Consider the following 19407-nt stretch of genomic DNA (forward strand, 5'->3'; position numbering starts at 1 on the left):
CATGATAACCTATAATCTGTGGATTTTAGCTTGTGGTTGTCTGACTCACCTCAGCAAAAAAGTAATCCTCTACTGGTCTGTGGTTTCTAATTAAATTGAGAGCTAAGATGGTGTTCTGTGACATCAGGCAGTTGTAAGCATACAGTGACCTATATGTTTCCATTTGATTTCCTGGCCCCATTTTCAAATCTAGTTTGCCACTGTGAATATTTACTGTGATGTCCAACACTCAAATAAATACATTGGTAGTCACATTAGTAGTTAGTAGCAGCAACAAACCAAAATAAATACACCAGCTCAGAAAATCCCCTACCCCCACCTCAGTAGTTGGCTTCAAGGTGGTGATGGGTTAGATGGCCCTTGAGGTAGGGAAATGCTTGTCAGGGAGGTATTAGTGGGTCTAAAAGTACTAATTGCATCAGTATGTTGTTCATAAGGACAGACTGTAGTGAGCAGGCTAACAGAGGGATCAGCCAGCAGGGAATCTCAATAGCATCATCTATCTCCAGGAGTCAGTCACACCAGTTTGTCTTCCAAACATGTTCAACAAGCTAAAGGGTCTTTTTGGAGGCCCACCAGTGCCAGCAGAAACCCCAAAACCGGAATCTGTACCACCATCTGGCCCTGACAAGGTAAGAAGGTATTAACTGTTTGTATTAGTTTGTTACACAACTAACAATGTGTAACAAAATCACACATCATGTATATGTGTATATATATGGTAGAATGTGTGTCAACATTCTGAAATTTGATAAAAATGTCAAAGTCTGTATTGGAATTACAATAATTCACTCTAGCAAAACTAGTAAACTATTAATTAAATTAAGCTTGCACATGCTAGCCATTTGACTCAAGTAACTCCAACAAATAATCAGGTTACTTTCAGTTTATAAACCAGTAAAACATTTTAGTTGTATTTGTAATCCCTTGTGTAGAAAACAGAGTGTAATGACAGTTTCCCAACTGTCTTGTCCAAGTCATGATATGCTTTTCATTTTTCTTGTTTAACAGTATTTATCTGTCCAAGTCCAGGTTTACTGCATTGTTAGCTGTATCATGCAGTTAAAACATTTTGTGACCCACCTGTAAATGTAACAATCAGTTAGCTAATGGTCTCTGACTTAAAATGTCCCCAACTTGCCACTGCGGACAATAGTATAACATTTTGTGGTAATGTAATTCCTGTCATCCAATCAGGAAGACAAGCCTGCAGACAAAGATAATGTGGCCAAGAAAGAGGACAAACCTGGTAAGACACTCCTTCTCTGATAGGACTTCACAAGTCCATTGAAATTGCATTTCATACCTTTCAGAATGGTATACAACCTGAAATGGATGGTATACTGCCAGATCTAACAGAGAGATACCTAATTAATTAGTTACTGAAAGTACTTAACACACTTCTTCTGGATTATTGCTTCCAAATTGCACATCTTCTTAAACTTCATACTGTGAATTTTTGCACATCCTATACGGAGAAAAGTCATAATGTATCTAATAGTATTTTTTAAGTATTCTTTATTTTAATTTTCTTTGAATGTTATTGTATTTTGTTTTTGTTTTTAATTTATCTTTAAATATTTCAGTACTTGTTTTATCTACTTACTGTTTATTGTTATGCACCAACCCACCAAAGCAAATTCATTTTATGTGTAAACTTACTTGGCAATAAACCTGATATGATCCCTGAATTGAGTTTATGTATCCTTGAAGCCATTGTAGGCTACATTGGAACCATTGTGTGTGCTAAAACACTTATCATTCCATAGGATATAGAGTATAGGTATAGCTAGGCTATTTGTAAAAGCTGTTGTTGCACATGTTTTATTAAGAATTGATTTCTCATGATAAGAAATACTTTTTAACAATTGTTTAAAAGATAGGGCATTTCACTCATTTATTTTGATGGCACAGTGTGAATCCGAGGAGGAACTAGGGGTAGCATAGACGAATACAAGAAAAGTAGCAAGGGACAGGATTCAGTCTCCAATTTAGAGGGGAGAAATAAGTTGCCACACTTCTTCACATAAGCTTGTTTGTTGGACATAAGCCCAGGCCACCCATCTGTCCATTTTTTTACTGTCTGAACAGTCAGCAGAGCAGAGAGGTGAAGATATCAAAGCTTTCAAGTATTTCTGTACTCAGTGGTTGTTGTTGTAGGAATTGCCTGCCTTTCAATCTACTGTCAGGTTGGATGTTAAATGGGGGCGGGGGGGGGGGGATGCTGGAAAGTCATGTATAAAGCCTGTATAAACTTCCATGTCCAGGTTTTTATCAACTTTCTTCAGTGTGAGGTAATCATTGACATTAAAACATTGAAAATTGCTTTCAACAACTATCCTCTTCCTTCCCTACCTTTCTGTAAAGAGCCAACTCAGGCTCCCGCCCCAGCCCTTGCACCCACCCCCATACTTGCACCAGCCACAGAACTAACTCCAGTCCCAAAACCTGAGGACAAGCCTGCAGATGTGAATGCTGGTCAAGGAGAGGGGTAAGTCCTGTCCCATGTACACTGTCTTACTTAGAAATATCTAGGATATAGAATATATGTTGAGAATATGCTTGGAATATGTCTGCTCAAAAGACAAAAAGCAACTTAGTGTTGACAGAGATGACACATTATGTATTGAAACTCAATGAAAGACTACCCCAACAAGGGGCTATTAACACAGCCCCTTGGATCTACAGTCTGTATTAAGGTAAAAGATTAAGAGGACAGACGACCTGAAAGGAGATTAAACAGATTTACATCTTTTGCATTCTTAGAAGGTCACTGGAGCAGGACAATGCTATGAAACCAATAAAACTATTTTGACTGGAGCCTCAGTATTCCATCAACATAGCTTAAGGAAAAGCCAGGCTTATTTTAATTGAAGTCTCACTTATTTCAGCTAGAGTTTTGTTCCATTAAATTGGCTTATTCTAGTTCTAGCTAAGTAACCAAGGTAACTTATACTTCTGAACTAGCCTGCTCCGTGTCAGGCTTAAAGTCAAGCTAAATTTAGTTGTGTTGCAAAGAAGGCGGAAACAGAATTTCAGTTCCGTCGAGGGCATTTCAGCACTCAAAGCTCATTTGTTCTGACGTTGATGTTCGGAAACAAGTGCACTTTTTTTTCTCACAACAGGACCCAGCATGAATTAATTTACGTGTTTACTTTATCTCCAAAGAATGTTTTAATTTAAATAAACAAGTTAAGAAATAATGTCAATGTAACTGTTTTCAAAACCATTATAATTAAGATAAGGCAAGTTGAGGTCTAAAATACACAAATCTACACAAATTACAACCAATTATGGTATATCTGTATGCAGGTTCTCAGATTATACAAAGAGTGTTCATTCCTCCAGCCCCAACGGTCTTCAGAGACAAAAGTAATGCACAGTAATGCACACAATTTTGTTAAATAAAATGTGCTTATTGTATGCACCTTCCTGCCACAGTAAATTTATTGTTTATGTGAACATACATGGTGAATAAAGCTCATTCAGATTCTGATTCTGTGCTTCCTTGCTGACCAGTATCTGTGGAAGAGGTATAGTTTCAGCAGGCCCAGCATAGTTTATCTAGATATATTTTAGTTCAAGTTCAAGTCTTTTATTGTCAGATGCATAGACCAACACAGGGTCAGACAAGGCACTGAAATTCTTAGGACAAGACAACACAAGCAACCTGGCATAAACATGACATATACGTACTCAGAACAATTTTACACCTATGACAGTTAATATATAATATAATAAACCTCCAAGATATACAACATATTAAACAATAGAGTATACTAAACCTATAATAAAGATGATATTGATTGCTGTCAGAACGGTTTCAGAAACCTCATCAAATTATGCTGATTATCAGTAAATGCATTAGTTATGTTAATAAGTAATCTAGAAAAAAAAATCCATTCACGCTACCGAAAATAAAGTTGGTTTGAATGTCAGTCTTTTTGTGTGTGAACAGGATTATGCAAAAACTACCAGTGTGATTTGTATGAAACTTGTTGAAGGGGTTTAGTATGGGCCAACATCATTCTGACCATGACCTTAACGATCACCGCAAAAGAGCTGCAGTTCCTGTGCAGATACAGGAGAACCTAGCAGACCATCTCTCCAGCTCTCCATCGTTGCCAAAGCCCACCTGAGAGGTCACGACAGCTTGTCAGATTTGTTAGATCAGAGAGGTATATTAACATTGCATCGTTTGAGTATCGTAAAATCGAGACTTCAGGACCCTGGGTTCTGGACTAGATGGAGTGCTACAGAGATGCCGTTCTGTCAGTCTCCCATGTATGCACAGGAACACTGAAGCTATGTAAAAGTGTCTCTTTTTAGTACAGGTTTACTGTGAAACACTAGTTCACTCCAACAGTGTTTCCCACACATAGATTAATTCATGGCAATGCGCCACAGACTCAACATCGGCCGCCACATATTGCGTTTTGTAAAAAAAATGTTTTAACACTATTTAAGTTAAAACACACAGCGTATTTGTTCAGCTGCATTTCCTTTCCCTACTCTCCCTCTGTCTCTCATGTCACTCACACGCTTTTTTCACATAGGCACAGTCACAACGTCAGCACACATTACGTTAGCAATGATGCATAACTACGCCGTTCTCGTAAGACCGACAGCTATAGACCAATTATCACCCTACGTCACACAACTGCGCATGTCTGTTGCAAAAGACGAACTTCTCCCCGGTCTATTACACTTGGAGTATCAATCAGGTCATCATATCTCTGGCCACTGGATTGCAGGGCTAACTTTTTGAAGCTCTTGGCCTTTGAACAAATACATTTACGTTTCACTTGTCTATGCACAAAAGTCACTTGACCCCAATACCCATATATAGCCTGACCAAGTGATCGGGCAAAACTAGCCTGGCTAACGGAGGTTGCTTTCTCAGGCAAATGACGAATGAAACAGGCTTGGTTAAAGAAATCCGAGATGCTGGCTATCTTCATCAGGCTTGTATCTACATTAAGCAGTCCTCCCTGACGTTTCTGGTGTAGAATGGAGTGAAATACAACATTGTGCACACTGCCAGTGAGCGAGTCTGACTGAGGCAACGTCAAAACAGTTTAATGGGGACGCAGTCTCACTCAGATTGCCAGTTTAAACAAATCGGAAAAATAATCGGACCAGCTGGCTAAAAGCAGCATTCCCATATCTCTTGAAAGCTGCCCTGCTCGACTTTTTAGATGTAGAATTGACTGTAAAACTTTCGAATGATGAACTTTGAGACGTGACGTGAAGACATGGTTGCCGCTCGACTATGCGGTCTGTACCGGGCGACATTCTCACTCAAATTTCAAGACTTTTGTGACCCAAATCAAAATTCTGATGCGACAGATCAATGGGTAATTACTTTCTTTCTTAAAGGCTGTCCTCCTCGACCTTTTTGGTCTTTTTAAATCTAGCTATTTGTATTATCTGTGTGGTCCTTTTGCCATTTAAAATGCTATCCTTTCCCGGTTTTCTGCAACCACATTGCACACGCATCCAGAATGTTTACAAACAAATAATTGGTCTATATCAGCGAGCCTTCAGCATTAGTGCCGTAGCTAAAGGTCTAGGAAAGTTGAGGCTGCCTTTCGCTAAGTAGCCTACCTATTATGTCTTAATCGAAGGTTCCCCTTTGTTCTTTTGGTGAGAAGTCTCAGGAGCTAGCTACTACTTACCCAGCGTCATGGAGCCGACCAGTTAAATAGTTATTTAGCACTAGCATATGCAGAAATTATTTGTTTGTTGTTGTTGAATTATTTCAACCTCCCAAATAGCTGTCTAATCTGTGGGAAACACTGCTCCAATGTTAAAACTTCTATATAAAAATACCACTCCAAGAACCAAAATAGTCAAAATAACAGACAGAATAAACCATAGTAATGACAAACTCATAATGACCGAGATCAGATAGTTTTTCACTGCGCAGGTTGTGTTTTGAAATACATGCAAGTGAATGTCTGTGACAGAAACAGCCTCCATCAATGGTCTTGACGTAAACAGTCCACACAAAAAAAATGGCAATTGCAACTTCATGTAATACTCACCACAAAAACTTGAGCCAACGGTTACAGAGCTGACTCCAGGTGACAATGAAGTGTGAGAAAATGTCAATCTGCTGCAACAGAAATACACTTATCACATACACTAGAGACTTAGAGTTGCCTAACACAACGCTTTTAAGATTATCATGTCGCAACCAAGGTCCAGCAGCAACAGCTGGCTCTTTGCGCAGCTGCGGGTTGACACCTTTGACGCCAGGAGGCAAAAGCTGACTCATTCTTTTGCAGCTCGCCTCCTGGCATCTGGGAATGACATAGTTAGGCTCCTGTTATCCTCAGACGCTTTTTCCAGGAGCCAGTTCTGGAGTAACTATTGCTACACTGTACATAGGCCATGTGTTGTTTTTAGTTAGGCATTTTAGATAAGTAAATTCATGTCTCTTGTATGTAATGTTTTCATGTATGGGCCATTGCGCCTGAAATAAACATTAAATAAAATAAATAAATCATGCAAGCAATTAATAAATTGTGTAAGTTATAGAGCAGAACGACCCAAATGGCCCTTGGCAGAAAAAAGGTTCCCCACCCCTGCTTTATGGAAATAGATGATAAGGTTAATTCGATTAAATAAGCAAAAACGCTGCATGTTTTTTCCTCATCTTTCTGTATATTAGTGCTGGGCGTCTGAGAAATGCTTGCTAGCTAGATAGGGCGAAAATACATTCACCCATGAAATAAACATAATTATTTAAGTGCTGTTTGTATTGGACCACCTGCAGTGTTTGCTGTGTGTTGTCAAGAGATTGAATGTAAGCACGTCAGTCATAAACGTGTAGATCAAATTCTGAAACTGAAGTACCAGCTTTATATTGTCTTGTTGCTAGTAAGCATTACAGAATTTAATCCATAAAGACAACCAACTTTTGAAACAAGCTGATTCAACTACTGTGTCATTGTTATCACTCAACACTGCTCATTTGGCGTATCTCCGATACTTGTATAAGGTTGTGCTAAGTGAAAGTATGCCCAAAAAACTTAAATGTAATGAAATGTTCTTTTGAAAAACTAGTTAACATAACTAGCTTGCTGGAAATTATTTTAGACTAACTGCCTAACTCATATTTTGTCCACCAAGTTGCCTACGTAAGACTTGTTGTTTGTTGCTAGGTATGTTGCAAGAGTTTAACTTTCCAGTCTAGACTTTTTGTTACTACAGTACAGACTCATATTCTGTCGCTATGGAATTATTGCCCCCATGCAATGTTTAACAGCCCCCTCAGTCACTTCATCCTGGTGTAGGGCCTGTGACAAGAAGAGGATTTATGAGTTGCGCAGCAAGCTGCCTCGTGTTGTACAATAACTATTTGTATTAAAAATCTAATAGAATGACGGTAAATAAATAAAAAGCCATTTTCACTTTTATGAAAAGATTGACATAAAGATTAGACTGTGGCATTGAAGTAATAGGAAAGGAAACCTCCTGGAACCTGAATAAAACTTCCTCACAATTTCCTCTTGTTATCCTCAAGTTATTTGAAGTTAAGTTAGCCATTTTAATGTTAATCTCCCCCAATATTTTATTGGGGTATAATTTTAACAGATACATTTAATAAATGTGAGATTAATCGCAATTCACTATATGAAATAATGCGATTAATCACAATTACATATTTTAATTACTTGACAGCCCTAATAAATAAATGAAAAAATACATAAATGTAGAAATAAAGAAATGTAGAAATGCATAAATAAAGAAATGCAGAAATTCCACAATTAATACATTTAAAATGTAGAAATAAGTAAATAAATACATGTAGAAATCCTTAAATAAATACAGGTAGAAATGCATCAATAAATGAATGAATAAAGATGTACATACATTTAAAAATACAGAAAAAGCCAATTTCTTGATCAAAATGTATTACGTTTTCATTTATTTCTGCATTCATACTTGTCATTTTCTGCTCTCAATATTCGTAGACCAAGAACTCATATGCACTATTGCATCCCTTTGCACATGTTGCCTCCACCACCCCAAACTCCACTCCTGTTTTTTTCTGTCTTGCTCAGTCTGCAGTGGTAATAGCTGATCTTAATATCTCTGCTACGGATGGCAAAACACAGTCTTAACATAAACAGCTTGAAATAAACATTATAGATGCACCATCTTAACCTTATAGAGTAAAATAATTAACTTATTTAGATACATTAAGAAAATTGTCACTTTTATTTCCACTCTTGGTCATGGTGATGTCATGCTGCTATTTCCATTTAAAAATATTTAGATTTGATCGATCACAGCACCATTAGTTTCATTGCAGAAGATGCCATATGCAATCATATAAAACCATTTAAAAATCTCCGTCTATATCTGTCATGTCTTAATGTGGAGAAGTTCAAACTACCAAACATACCAGCTTACCTTATCCTGGAGGTCCCTTGAGTCTGATTTATTGAAAGCTGCTTTTACACATTGTGCTGCAGTGACATGGATTGACCTACAGGACAAGCTCAGGCTTGAGTCACTTTTTTAGTCATTACATTTTGTAGAAACATTACAAAAATAAAAATAAAACTATACTCTAGAAATTAGAAGCTGTGAAAGATGTATGTATTTTAGCAGGTGCTGTTGTAGCCATGGTGCCAAATAGTATTTGTATAAACCTGCTGTTTGTTGCGCAAATTGTTGTGCTGTGGGTGTTTTTTGTCTGTCGGAGAATTTTGGCTTTTGAGAGATGACCATGCTGCCCTGTTTTATTCTACTTCAATTTAAACATTTCCTATATTGATGCCATATGTGTACTTTTTGTATATTTATCTGTGTTCAGGCTATTGTTGAAAACATTAATTTAGCCTTAAAAGGTTAAATTAAACAAATAAAGCATTGTTCAAACTGTTAATAGAAGAACAATAATATTATGTGAGAACCTTTAAACAAGGATATAACTATTTCCATGTCACCCACTTACAGGCAGGAAGACCCTAAGTTACCTCCACAACCTATAGTGATAAACAAGTATTCTGATGAGCAGCTGAGAGACATCGTAAAACGGATGAGGGAAAGAACTGATCTTTTTAAGGAGAAAGTTATTGACCAGTATGCTTCCTCCCCTGAGCACAGCCCTCCTGTCAGTAAGTCTACAGACCAAGTGTGTCTATACAGTGTGTTTTACAGTATTTTAGGTGTGTTTGATTGACTTAATAAATGCATTAAAGTTACAATTGTGGATGATTGTCATGTTTCTGGATAAACAATAGCAAACAAAAGTATTTCACTGTATTAAGAAACATAATTTGATGCAGCTTTGCATGATAATATATTTCCATTTTTCAATAATAGATAAAGATAATGGCTTATTTGCATCTTACCTCAATTCATTTTTCATTTTCAGCACCTGTTTATCGTAAAAATGATTACATCAAATTAATTGCTGAGAGGGAAAGAAAAGCTGAGGAGGCCAGAATAAAGAAAGAAGAAGAAGATAAGAAAAAGAAGGAGGAGGCAGAGAAAAAAAAAAAAGAGGCAGAAGAGAAAAAAAAAGAGGAAAAGAAAGATGAAAAAAAAGAGGAGGAGCCCAAACCATCCTTCCTTTCTTCTTTCACTTGTTCATTTTTTGATATTCTGCTGAAACCAATTGAGGACAGAATGGACTCAGTCTTAGGGAACACCATAGATCCATTTACTGGTAGGCTTCAATGGAGTTCTCTTAGTCTTCACTGACCCATTTTGTAACATATGGATGCGCTCTTAATAGTTTTATTTCATGGTTTTGTTTGTTAAATGGTTTATCTTTTTTATTGTGATGAATTAGAAAGAAAATTGTTTCCCCTTTCACACAATCCCTTATTTTCCGTCTATCTCCCTCTCCAATCTCTTGAACTTTTCTTCATTTTTTCTCTCTCTAGATCGTAGGTACATTGCGTGGCTCAGTGTTGTGACCCTGGCCTTCAACTATAACACCTGGTTCATAACTGCTCGCCTTTGCTTCCCTTACCATACACCAGAGGCTATCCCACTCTGGATAGGCCTTGACCTCTCTGCTGACTTCATCTACCTTATTGATCTCATTCTCTTCCAGCCCCGTAAACAGTTTGTAAAAGGAGGGGATGTTATAGTAAGTCTTTGGGTTAACACAGATTAGCCATGTGTTATTTCAATGGAGACTGTACATTAAAATGGTTCATTAGTTTGAATTTTTTACTTCATTATACATGTTATCAATAGGGATAGTCACTAATATACAGCCCTGTAGAGTATGTAGGATAGGGTTAGATAGGTCGCCAGGTATTGTCAATAGGAGCAGGACCAAAGAATTACAATGTACCTGTGTATCTGTACTTGTTATAAATAGGAAAGCATTAAGGCATTATCAACTTAGTGTAGTTATTGTTGTAAATGTATTGCACCCAGATAAAAAAAACAGGCTCTGGTTCTTTTCTCTTTCAGAAAGACAGAATTCCAACAAAGAAGAACTACAGGGACTCTGAACGATTCACGGTATGAATGAAAAGACTCCCAGAGGAAACTTAATCTATATATTGAGAGAGAGTGCAATATTATATATTTTCATATTAGTGGCCTACAAATTCAAGACATTTGGTTGACCTCAGATATAATGTGTACAGGTGGATGTTCAAAGATAACTCCAACTTAATCTCCCCTTCAACAGTTTGACTTGTTGTCCCTCCTTCCACTGGACTTACTCTGCCTCCAGTTTGGGTACAAGTCCATCTTTAGAGCCAATCGTCTTCTGAAAGTAAGAGTCAATAGACTTGACTTTATACCACATTTGATGTTGTGAACCTTTATTTAGCTGCTTCCACAGTACATACAATTTAGAGAGTGGGGTTTAGTAGGTTTCACATGCTGTTGTTTATCTGAGACACCCACATTTAAGGAAAGGCTTAAGACGCACTTGTTCCGGGAGTACAATGGTACTTGGGAATGATTTGCTGGATCTGATGTTAGTTTCCTCCAGGAACACAATGACTCTTATTGAGGGACTTGTTGCTCTTGTTGGTTAGTTGTAACTGATTTAACTTCTTGTACTCGCTGTGAATTATATTATTGTTGCTTGCTTTTTCTACGGGTACACTCTTGCACTTTTGAAGTTCATGTTGTTTAATTATAACTTAACAACATGCTCTTATGGTTATTCCCATTGGCACTTATTTGTTTTTCACAATGTATGCTTCATGTTTTGGCTACCCGCAATGTTTTGGGGCTATCTCGTTGTTATGATCAGTATCCTATGCACTTTTGTAAAGCTCGCTCTTGGAAGTCGCTTTGGATAAAAAGCGTCTGCTAAATGAATAAATGTAATGTAAATGTAAATTTGAACTTTTCTTTGCAGGTGGATACCTTCTTTGAGTTCAGTGATCGACTGGAGAGCATCTTGACTAAGGCCTACATCTGGAGGTACAGTTAGTAAAAATAAGAAGTACACAGCCAGTAGAATTTTATAAATAAACCTGGCCTTTTTGCAAATAAGATATTGAGTAACATTGTGTTTTTCATAATCTAGGACCAAATGAAGAACAGGTGTATCATGTTTGGTCTGCTGGTAATGATGTCACACATAACAGTAGGTAATAGAAAACTTTATTGTTGACAGAGTGATCCGCACCATTGGTTACCTGTTGTTCATGCTCCACATCAACGCCTGTTTCTACTATGTTGCATCCGACTACCAGGGCATTGGCAAAACCAAATGGGTCTACACTGGCAAAGGCAGCGCGTATGTACATCAAAACCATACACTCAACAGGTCAAATAGTAACTTGAGAGGTGAGCACTACTCAGATTTTTTTTAATGATCCATTAATGACACTAGGTATACATGAGCTCTGTGCACAAATCCTACAGTAAAGTAAACAGTGCAGTACGTTGTATCTGTATTGTAAAAAAAAAAATCCCTTTATCTATTAATCGATTGGCGTCATAAATATTTCAATAAACACTAAATGTGAAGTACTGTAATCTATATTTTTTAATGCTGTTGTAGCTACCTCAGCAGTTTCTTCTATGCAGAGAAATCCCTGCTGATGATCGCTGAGTTGCCTTTCCCCGACACCATGTTCGGCCAGATGTTTCAGATGGCCAACTACTTTTTCGGGGCCTTCTTTTTGTCCACCTTTCTTGGACAGGTAGTCTTTTTTTTTTTTTACTGTACCGCACTTTTTTTTCTTTTAATATTTGTTTTATACTTCTCTAACTCTTCTTCACTTTACAGTGTTAGTAGTCTGCACAGAAAAACAAATTAGTACATTTGGATGAGCAAAGTAGTTGCTCATACAAGTCAATGGGGAATTAAACCATCATGAGACCAAGTAACACATCAACATCCACTAATGCACAACAGACAGACGTTTCAGGTAATATCCACCACTAAACCTCAAAGTCTTGCAGTCCTCCTAACCTTCAGGCCCTTCCCCTTCCCCCCAAGGTACCTGCGTTGCTACTACTTTGCTGTTCGCAGTCTGATTAACATCGGGGGTCTGCCTGAACCACACACCGTCTTTGAGATTACCTTTCAGATGTCAAACTTTTTTACGGGTGTCTTTGTCTTCTCCAGTTTGATTGGACAGGTAAAATGAATAAATGTAGCATTCCTGTAGGATAAATGGGAAGTCTCTAGATAGTTACTAGTAGTTTTTAGTATCATCTAGCTGTTTGCCATAGATACTTTACTTTATAGAGGTAGACATTAAACCCATAACTAAATGAAGTGGAAATTGAAAAGATTTGCCTTTCCTACACATTACTTACAATACTATAGGGAAATTTTCATTTTAAACAATTACATTTAATACAGTATCTGTGTTTTTTAATCATGTGTCATTCATACAACTATTAGCAGGTATTAGGGGTGTATGGGCACCAAGGTCGAAATAGTCAATCACACATTGAGGGGACAGATGTGTGACTTTGTGTAGGCGCATACACACATTTTGTTATCAAAATAAAAGTTAAAATCTGAATGTCTGAAATGGTATAACACAACAAGGCATTTTGTTCCATCTGATCCTCAAACCAATGTATACTCCCTCTATAATGATTCTAGCATCAGCACAGACTACTAGCCTGAATTGACTACAAAGCGGCCAGTGATCTCTCCCTAGTCTCCATATAGTGGCTATAAACATTTTTATAAAATTACTGTTAAAGGATAATAATATTCTAATATCAAATATCTGTCTGATTTTGTGTTCCAAACTCACTCATTGACAGTGCACAAGAGTACAAAGGTATAGGGAAAACATGACATGGATTTCAGGAGAAATAGGTTTCGTTAATGTATAGTGTAAGCATGGGCGGCGCTAGGGAGAGGCTAGCAGGACCCCGATAGCATCCCCAAAAATAATTGCTGGAAAATCCGATTGGAGAATCGGATGTTAATTGTACGGACTCTGACATGGAGCAGTCTGCTGATGTGTTTGCCGTGGATGCAGAGACGGCAGCAAGCACAACTGCAGTTCCATTCAATATAGCATCACTAGTGGCCAAGTTTTACTCATTTATTAATAGCATATATATTTACATATATACATATATATGTATATATATATATATATATATAGCATTTTCACAGTGAATGGGAGGAATAGTTATTTTTTACTTCTGTGAAAAAAAGCTGTGTGTCTCATTTGCGGCAAAGCGGCACAATGTGGAGAGACGCTTCACTACGTGTCACAAAAACTACCATGCTACCCATCGGGTAGTCAATACTATTTTATTACACCTCGCCCGTCTCCCTATCTCACGCTCGGGGTCTCACGAATTTGCATAGGCTACGTGCACAGAGACCACACGCACGGTCGGTTTACGAGTTAGTCGGAGGCTCCCTCAGGAATACCCGCACCCAACACAACAACCACGATGTCACAGACATTCACTTGGCCTCCAGTCACAACCTCAAGAGATCTTTTATAGCAGCAAATGTTTATAGGCCCTTTTTTGGGCAACACATCATAGTTTATCGATCACTTATTACTTGGCTATGTTTCCCTCCCGGTTAACGTCCTTCCCACGGGTAACAATAATAAAACAAAACGCTTTCCTCCCCGTTAGTTTTATCCTCCGTGAGACGCAACACCGCACCTATCGAGAGAGTATGTGTCTGAACAGACGAACACTTCAAGACCCTGTGTTTCCGTAAACACCAGCTGGACAGTATTCGTGTCAAAATGACTGGTCGCGAATCCCCGGGGAACTCACCTGAGTCTAGATGTGGGGCGCTGAGTGGATGTCTTGGTCTCGAGTGAGGGGCGCACAAATGGGCGGTAGGGCAACGACTGTCTTTGTCAAATTTTTATTGGCAGGATTGCAGGAACAAAATCAAAGTCTAAAAAGAAAATGAAAAAAGAAGCTAACCTCTTTGACCGAGGGCGACAGGGAAAATAAGAAAACGGGGACCCTGGGTCACTGGTAAAACAGAAATTAAAAGATGGTCATTACAACTGACGAAAAGAAAAACTATTTCGGCAAAAAACAGGGAAAAAACAAGCGCAAGTCTGTGAGTGTCTTCGAGTCAGAGTCTCATAGTGTCAGATAGTAAAAGTGTATGAGGACTGGTTCTCTTCACACAAAATTTCCATTCTTATATCTTTCAATACGGATGGCCCTGTCTAGACTTCGGGCCATATATGACGTAGGTATCGGTCTGTTACACACGTTTCCTGCACTCTTCAAGAGGTCAAATGTGGTTTTACCAATACAAGCATTTACTTACCACATCATCTGCATCTGTCATACTGAAACATTGTCTTTAAACTTCTACACATGAGCAGTTCTACATATCTATTTTAAGATGCCCATCTATTAAGTATTTAAAATTCAAACAAGGTAAAAAATTCCAAAACCATTTGCAAGCTATTTCTTAAAAAACATATGCGTATGCTAGAGATCAAAACTTTTAACTCTTGAAAATACAAAACTAAATATATGTATGCAAGCATCTAAAAACTTTTTTAATGCACAACTTGGATATACGTATGCTCAAAGTCAAACACATTTGCCAAATGCACATTTTTAATCAATAAGCATTATTCTTTCTTTTTTTTTCTCAAAATTATTTCTCCAAAGTCCATCAAACGAAAGCTCCTTTAGGGGCGTTCGACAAGGTGAAATGGCATGACCTATTGGACCTCTTTAGAACAGGGTCTCTAGTACTTATACCAAATTTGGTGTCAATGCGGTAAAGAGGTGCTGAGATATGACCTCACTTCTTTTATGGTGGCTTGGTTGACGACTTTGATTTGGTTTCAGTCAAAATAAAAAAAACATGTGATGTCTTTTGTAAGGGCTTGGTCTGAAGATGGTCTGTGCCAAATTTGGTGAAGATTGGACAACTTTATAGGAGAGGTGGCGGAAAAATGTTATTTTCATTCAATAAAAATGGCGGCCACATCAATTTGATTGGCTGTAGCTAACAAACGATTTCGAAAATCAAAAATCCATGAGAATTTTGTGAGGCTTGTCTGTGGCAATTTTGAAGAAGATTCAACAAGAATTGTAGGAGTAGTAGCAAAAAACGCTTTTCCTTAACATTCAAAATGGCGGAGAATCTATATAACTGGGTATGATGTCATATAGTGTGTTGAACTCGTCTTGATCCAGGGAATCCAACGATACCTCATTTTGGAAAATGCGGCATATGGTTCAAAAGTAACGTGTGTAAACACACCTTCAACTTGACCCATTGGTGGCGCTAGATGGTTCGAATGGGAGACATGCAACTTGGTGAAATTGATGAGGGGACTGGCCCCAAAGAGTGTACCAAATTGCATCTCCTTGTCGCCAGGATGGCGCAGACGACCGTGGTGGTCCACTAGGAAGAGAGGGTGAGGGGGAAGGTGGTGTCAGAACCCCGTTCGCACTGCCCCGCTTCGATACTCTGTCTAGCCAGAGGTTGAGTCTGGAGGCTCTGGAGGTGTCGGCCATACCATTGCAGGACGGTTGGCAGTATGACTGCGTGAAGACTGCCGTCCTCCGTGCCTATGACTTGGGAGGCTTGGTAGGCCTGTCTACAATTCGTGTGTATAGCAGCAACCAGTGCCTTCTGCGCTGGGTGCTGTTCGTTCAGGGGTACAACTTGGTTATCGGGCGCTAAAGGTGCTGATAACTGGCTTGCTGACACTCTGTCCCTTGTGTGGAGGTAAGAGCAGGGGCTTTGCTTCCCTACTTAAACCTCAATTTGTGTGTACAACAGCAACCAGCGCCTTATGCGCTGGGCGCTGTTCGTTCAGGGGTACGACTTGGTTATCGGGTGCTGTGTTAGGTGCTGATAACTCGGTTGCTGACGCCCTGTCCCTTGTGTGGAGTTAGAGCAGTGGCTTTGCTTCCCTACACAGTGCTGTGTGGTTGTGACCCTGATTCCTGTTTCTATTTATTATTGTGAAAATGCTGTTAAGCATACTTGTTTAAAAAGCCCAGTCCATACTTACTGGCATCGACTTGTAGTGTGAAGACTTTGCTGGGGTCAAAATATGCTAGGACAGGACACGGTTCCCGTGTGATGAGCTCTTTAACCTTCTGAAAAGCATCTTCATGCTGTGTATCCCATATGAACTCACTTGTCTCTTTCAGCAGGTGGCGCATAGGCGCATTGATGCTTGCAAGATCTGGGGCAAACTTTGACAAATTTCACCATGCCTAAGATTGTTACTAGCTCACCTTTGTCATTTGGCAATTTAATCTCCTTGATGACTGCAATTTTGGCTGTATCTGGCTTGATCCTGTCTTTGGTGATGAGGTGGCCAAAGTAGCTGACCTCGGTGGCGCAGACAACACTTTTTTCTGGGTTGAGTTTCACTCCTCTCTCTCTGGAGCATTGCAGCATGGCATGGAGGTTTTCATCATGCTCCTGTTTACTCTTGCCATGTATGAGGATGTCATCCACAATTGCCATGACTCCTTGTAGATCTTCATAGGCCCCATTCACTTTCCGCTGGAACTCGTCCTGTGCGGATTTCACTCCAACAGGTAAGCGCAGGAATCTGTACCATCCGAACACTGTGTTGAAACTGGTCAATTTGGAAGACTCCTCTGTGAGCTTTATAGCTCAGTAACCTGACTTGGCATCCATCACACTGAAGTAGCATGCTCCAGCTAACCTGGATGTGATGTCATCGAGGGTTGGTAAGGGGTAGTGTGGTTGTTTGATTACCTTGTTCAAGTCTTTAGGGTCGAGGCATATCCTTAGCTTGCCTGTGCGTGGTTTTTCAGCAGCCACCATTGAGTTGACCCATTCAGTTGGTTCAGTGAATTTCACAATGATCTCTCCATGCTCTGTAGCTCATCCTGCAGGCGATCCCTCAAAGCAATGGGGACACTGGGGAACAATGGGGTCTTGGTGGGTGAATAACAGGCACTGCATTGGGGACAATGTGAATGGTGCACTCACCAGGGAACAGTCCTATCCCCTAGAAAACGTCCGCATACTCGTCCATTACAGACACTTCTTGTGTAGTGGACACAGAAAGGACGAGCTTGATAAGTCCAAAATCTAGGCATGCTTTTTATCAAGCAGTGCCGGTGCATGTGTGTCCACAATATGGAATTTCAGCGTTGACTGAATGCTCTTGTATCAGCATGTCATGTGATATTTGCCTCTATCTGCAAGCTGTTCTCCGCCATAGCCATAAAGTGGGGTTGTAGAGGACTGAAGCACATTTTGAATTCCTAATCCCTTGAAAACACCTGAGGGAATGACGTTGGCTGAGGCCCCAGTGTCCAACTTGAATTTGACGGTGTTTCGATTTGTTCCCACTTGCAAATATGCAAAAGCATGCTCAGTGTCTTTTGAATTGTTTCCTTGTGTAACTGCATCAATAAACAAATCCTCATCGTCTGCATTTTCATCTGGTTCATTTCCACTGACTGTATGGACTCCTTTCCACTGCTTGGAACAACATACTTTTGCAAAATGGTTCCATTAGTCGCATATCTTACACTTTTTCCCTTTTGCGGGGAAACTGTCTATCGTGCCATGGGCCTTGTTTCCACAGTAGCCGCAGGGCTTAGCGTGATCACGGTATTCGACTGGTTTGTGAGCGCCATCTCCTTTTGTCCTTTCTTGGCGCGCTTTCCAGGCATCTCTCTTCAGATACTGCTTGCCAATTGCATGAACAGCATGTTCTTGTGAACTGTTTCTGCCATCTATTGTCTTAAGTTGCACTCACGCTGTCTCATAAGACCTAGCAATGTCTCTCACTTTGTTGAGGGTCAAATCAGATCCGACATTAAGCAGCTTCTCACAAACTTTATGTGAATGTACTCCAAACACCGCACAATCCCTTATAATTTCTTCACTGTTAGCATATCCACAGTCCTTTGCAAGCATCTCAATTATGTGACAAACTGTTCAAAAGGCTTGCTAGCTCCCTGTATCTTCTCATGGAATTTGTAACGTGCAAAAATCCCATTCAACTTCGGAATTTCGTATGCTTCAAAGCAGTAATAATACGACTTTAAAACTTTTGCTTCTGCCTCCGTTAATATCCATGTATGATAGATGTTGTTACCTTTTTCTCCGACCCACAAAAGAAGATCGCTGCACTTGTCCTCTTCTGTGTTTTCGCTAAACAGACCCGTAAACATCAATTCCACGTGTAGTTTTAATTTTCGCCATGCTACGGGCAGGTTGATGGAATCCCAATCCATACGAGGTGAAGGAACTCCAGCGACGTCCATTCTGTTAGTCTTTTCCGAGTTCACTCTGACACGTCTTGTTTCGTACTGTATGTACAAAAATCAGGAACACACCGATGTGATCTACCACACACTGAGGACACACAGTTTGAATTAAACTCCATGAGCAGTGAATTTCAAACACATTTTGTTTGATATCAATGCATAACACTACTTGCTTTGTAGATATCGATATACGTAACCGTAACCAAGTGGTGTCTCGTCTCATTTCATAGGGCTATGTAGCCCTTACCCCTGAGTTTCGACACACAAGGGCTGGGGTAAACTAAAGGTGCATTCACAATGCAGCGGGGCGGGCAGAGCGGGGCGTCGGCTTCCCATTCATTTTCAATGAAAGCAGGCGTTGACGCCCGCGTAAGGCATTTTTTCTCAGTATTGAGAACCATTGTGGTCAGTTACTGCATAGAAAAGTAAGCTATTTGTCCTGTGGCAAGCATTATAAGATTTGGCTGAAGTTTAAACAGTTGTAATTCAGTGATCTTTTGAGATATCAAGGCAGGGGCAGGCAGGGCAGGCCAGCAGGATGAAGCTGTCTTGGAAGCAGGGCTGAAGAGAAGCTGTCCAGGTAGAACAACTTTCTGCCCCTTTGCAACCTTATTTACAACTCAAAATACTAAGAGTGAAGAGTAGAATTAAATAGTTGTCTTCTCATTTCCCCCGCCAGAGGGAATGGTGATCAGCGAGGGTTTCCAT

General features: G+C 39.5%; 1 protein-coding gene across 1 annotated transcript in view; it reads left to right on the forward strand.

The window, feature by feature from the left end:
- Window positions 1–524: 524 nt before the first annotated feature.
- LOC146276192 (cyclic nucleotide-gated channel beta-3-like) overlaps window positions 525–19407 on the forward strand; it is a 35214-nt gene continuing 16331 nt past the window's right edge. Inside the window, exons 1-11 of the mRNA XM_084703310.1 lie at window positions 525–632; window positions 1198–1249; window positions 2368–2491; window positions 8974–9134; window positions 9395–9688; window positions 9909–10117; window positions 10450–10500; window positions 10673–10759; window positions 11357–11421; window positions 11618–11740; window positions 12449–12590. Of these exons, the coding sequence (XP_084559436.1) occupies window positions 540–632; window positions 1198–1249; window positions 2368–2491; window positions 8974–9134; window positions 9395–9688; window positions 9909–10117; window positions 10450–10500; window positions 10673–10759; window positions 11357–11421; window positions 11618–11740; window positions 12449–12590 (1401 nt within the window). The 5' untranslated portion in view covers window positions 525–539. The remainder of the gene's footprint in view (window positions 633–1197; window positions 1250–2367; window positions 2492–8973; window positions 9135–9394; window positions 9689–9908; window positions 10118–10449; window positions 10501–10672; window positions 10760–11356; window positions 11422–11617; window positions 11741–12448; window positions 12591–19407) is intronic.

The sequence above is a fragment of the Hypomesus nipponensis genome, chromosome 8 (genome assembly GCF_054491055.1).
Source record: "Hypomesus nipponensis isolate SF chromosome 8, ASM5449105v1, whole genome shotgun sequence".
Classification (NCBI taxonomy): domain Eukaryota; kingdom Metazoa; phylum Chordata; class Actinopteri; order Osmeriformes; family Osmeridae; genus Hypomesus; species Hypomesus nipponensis.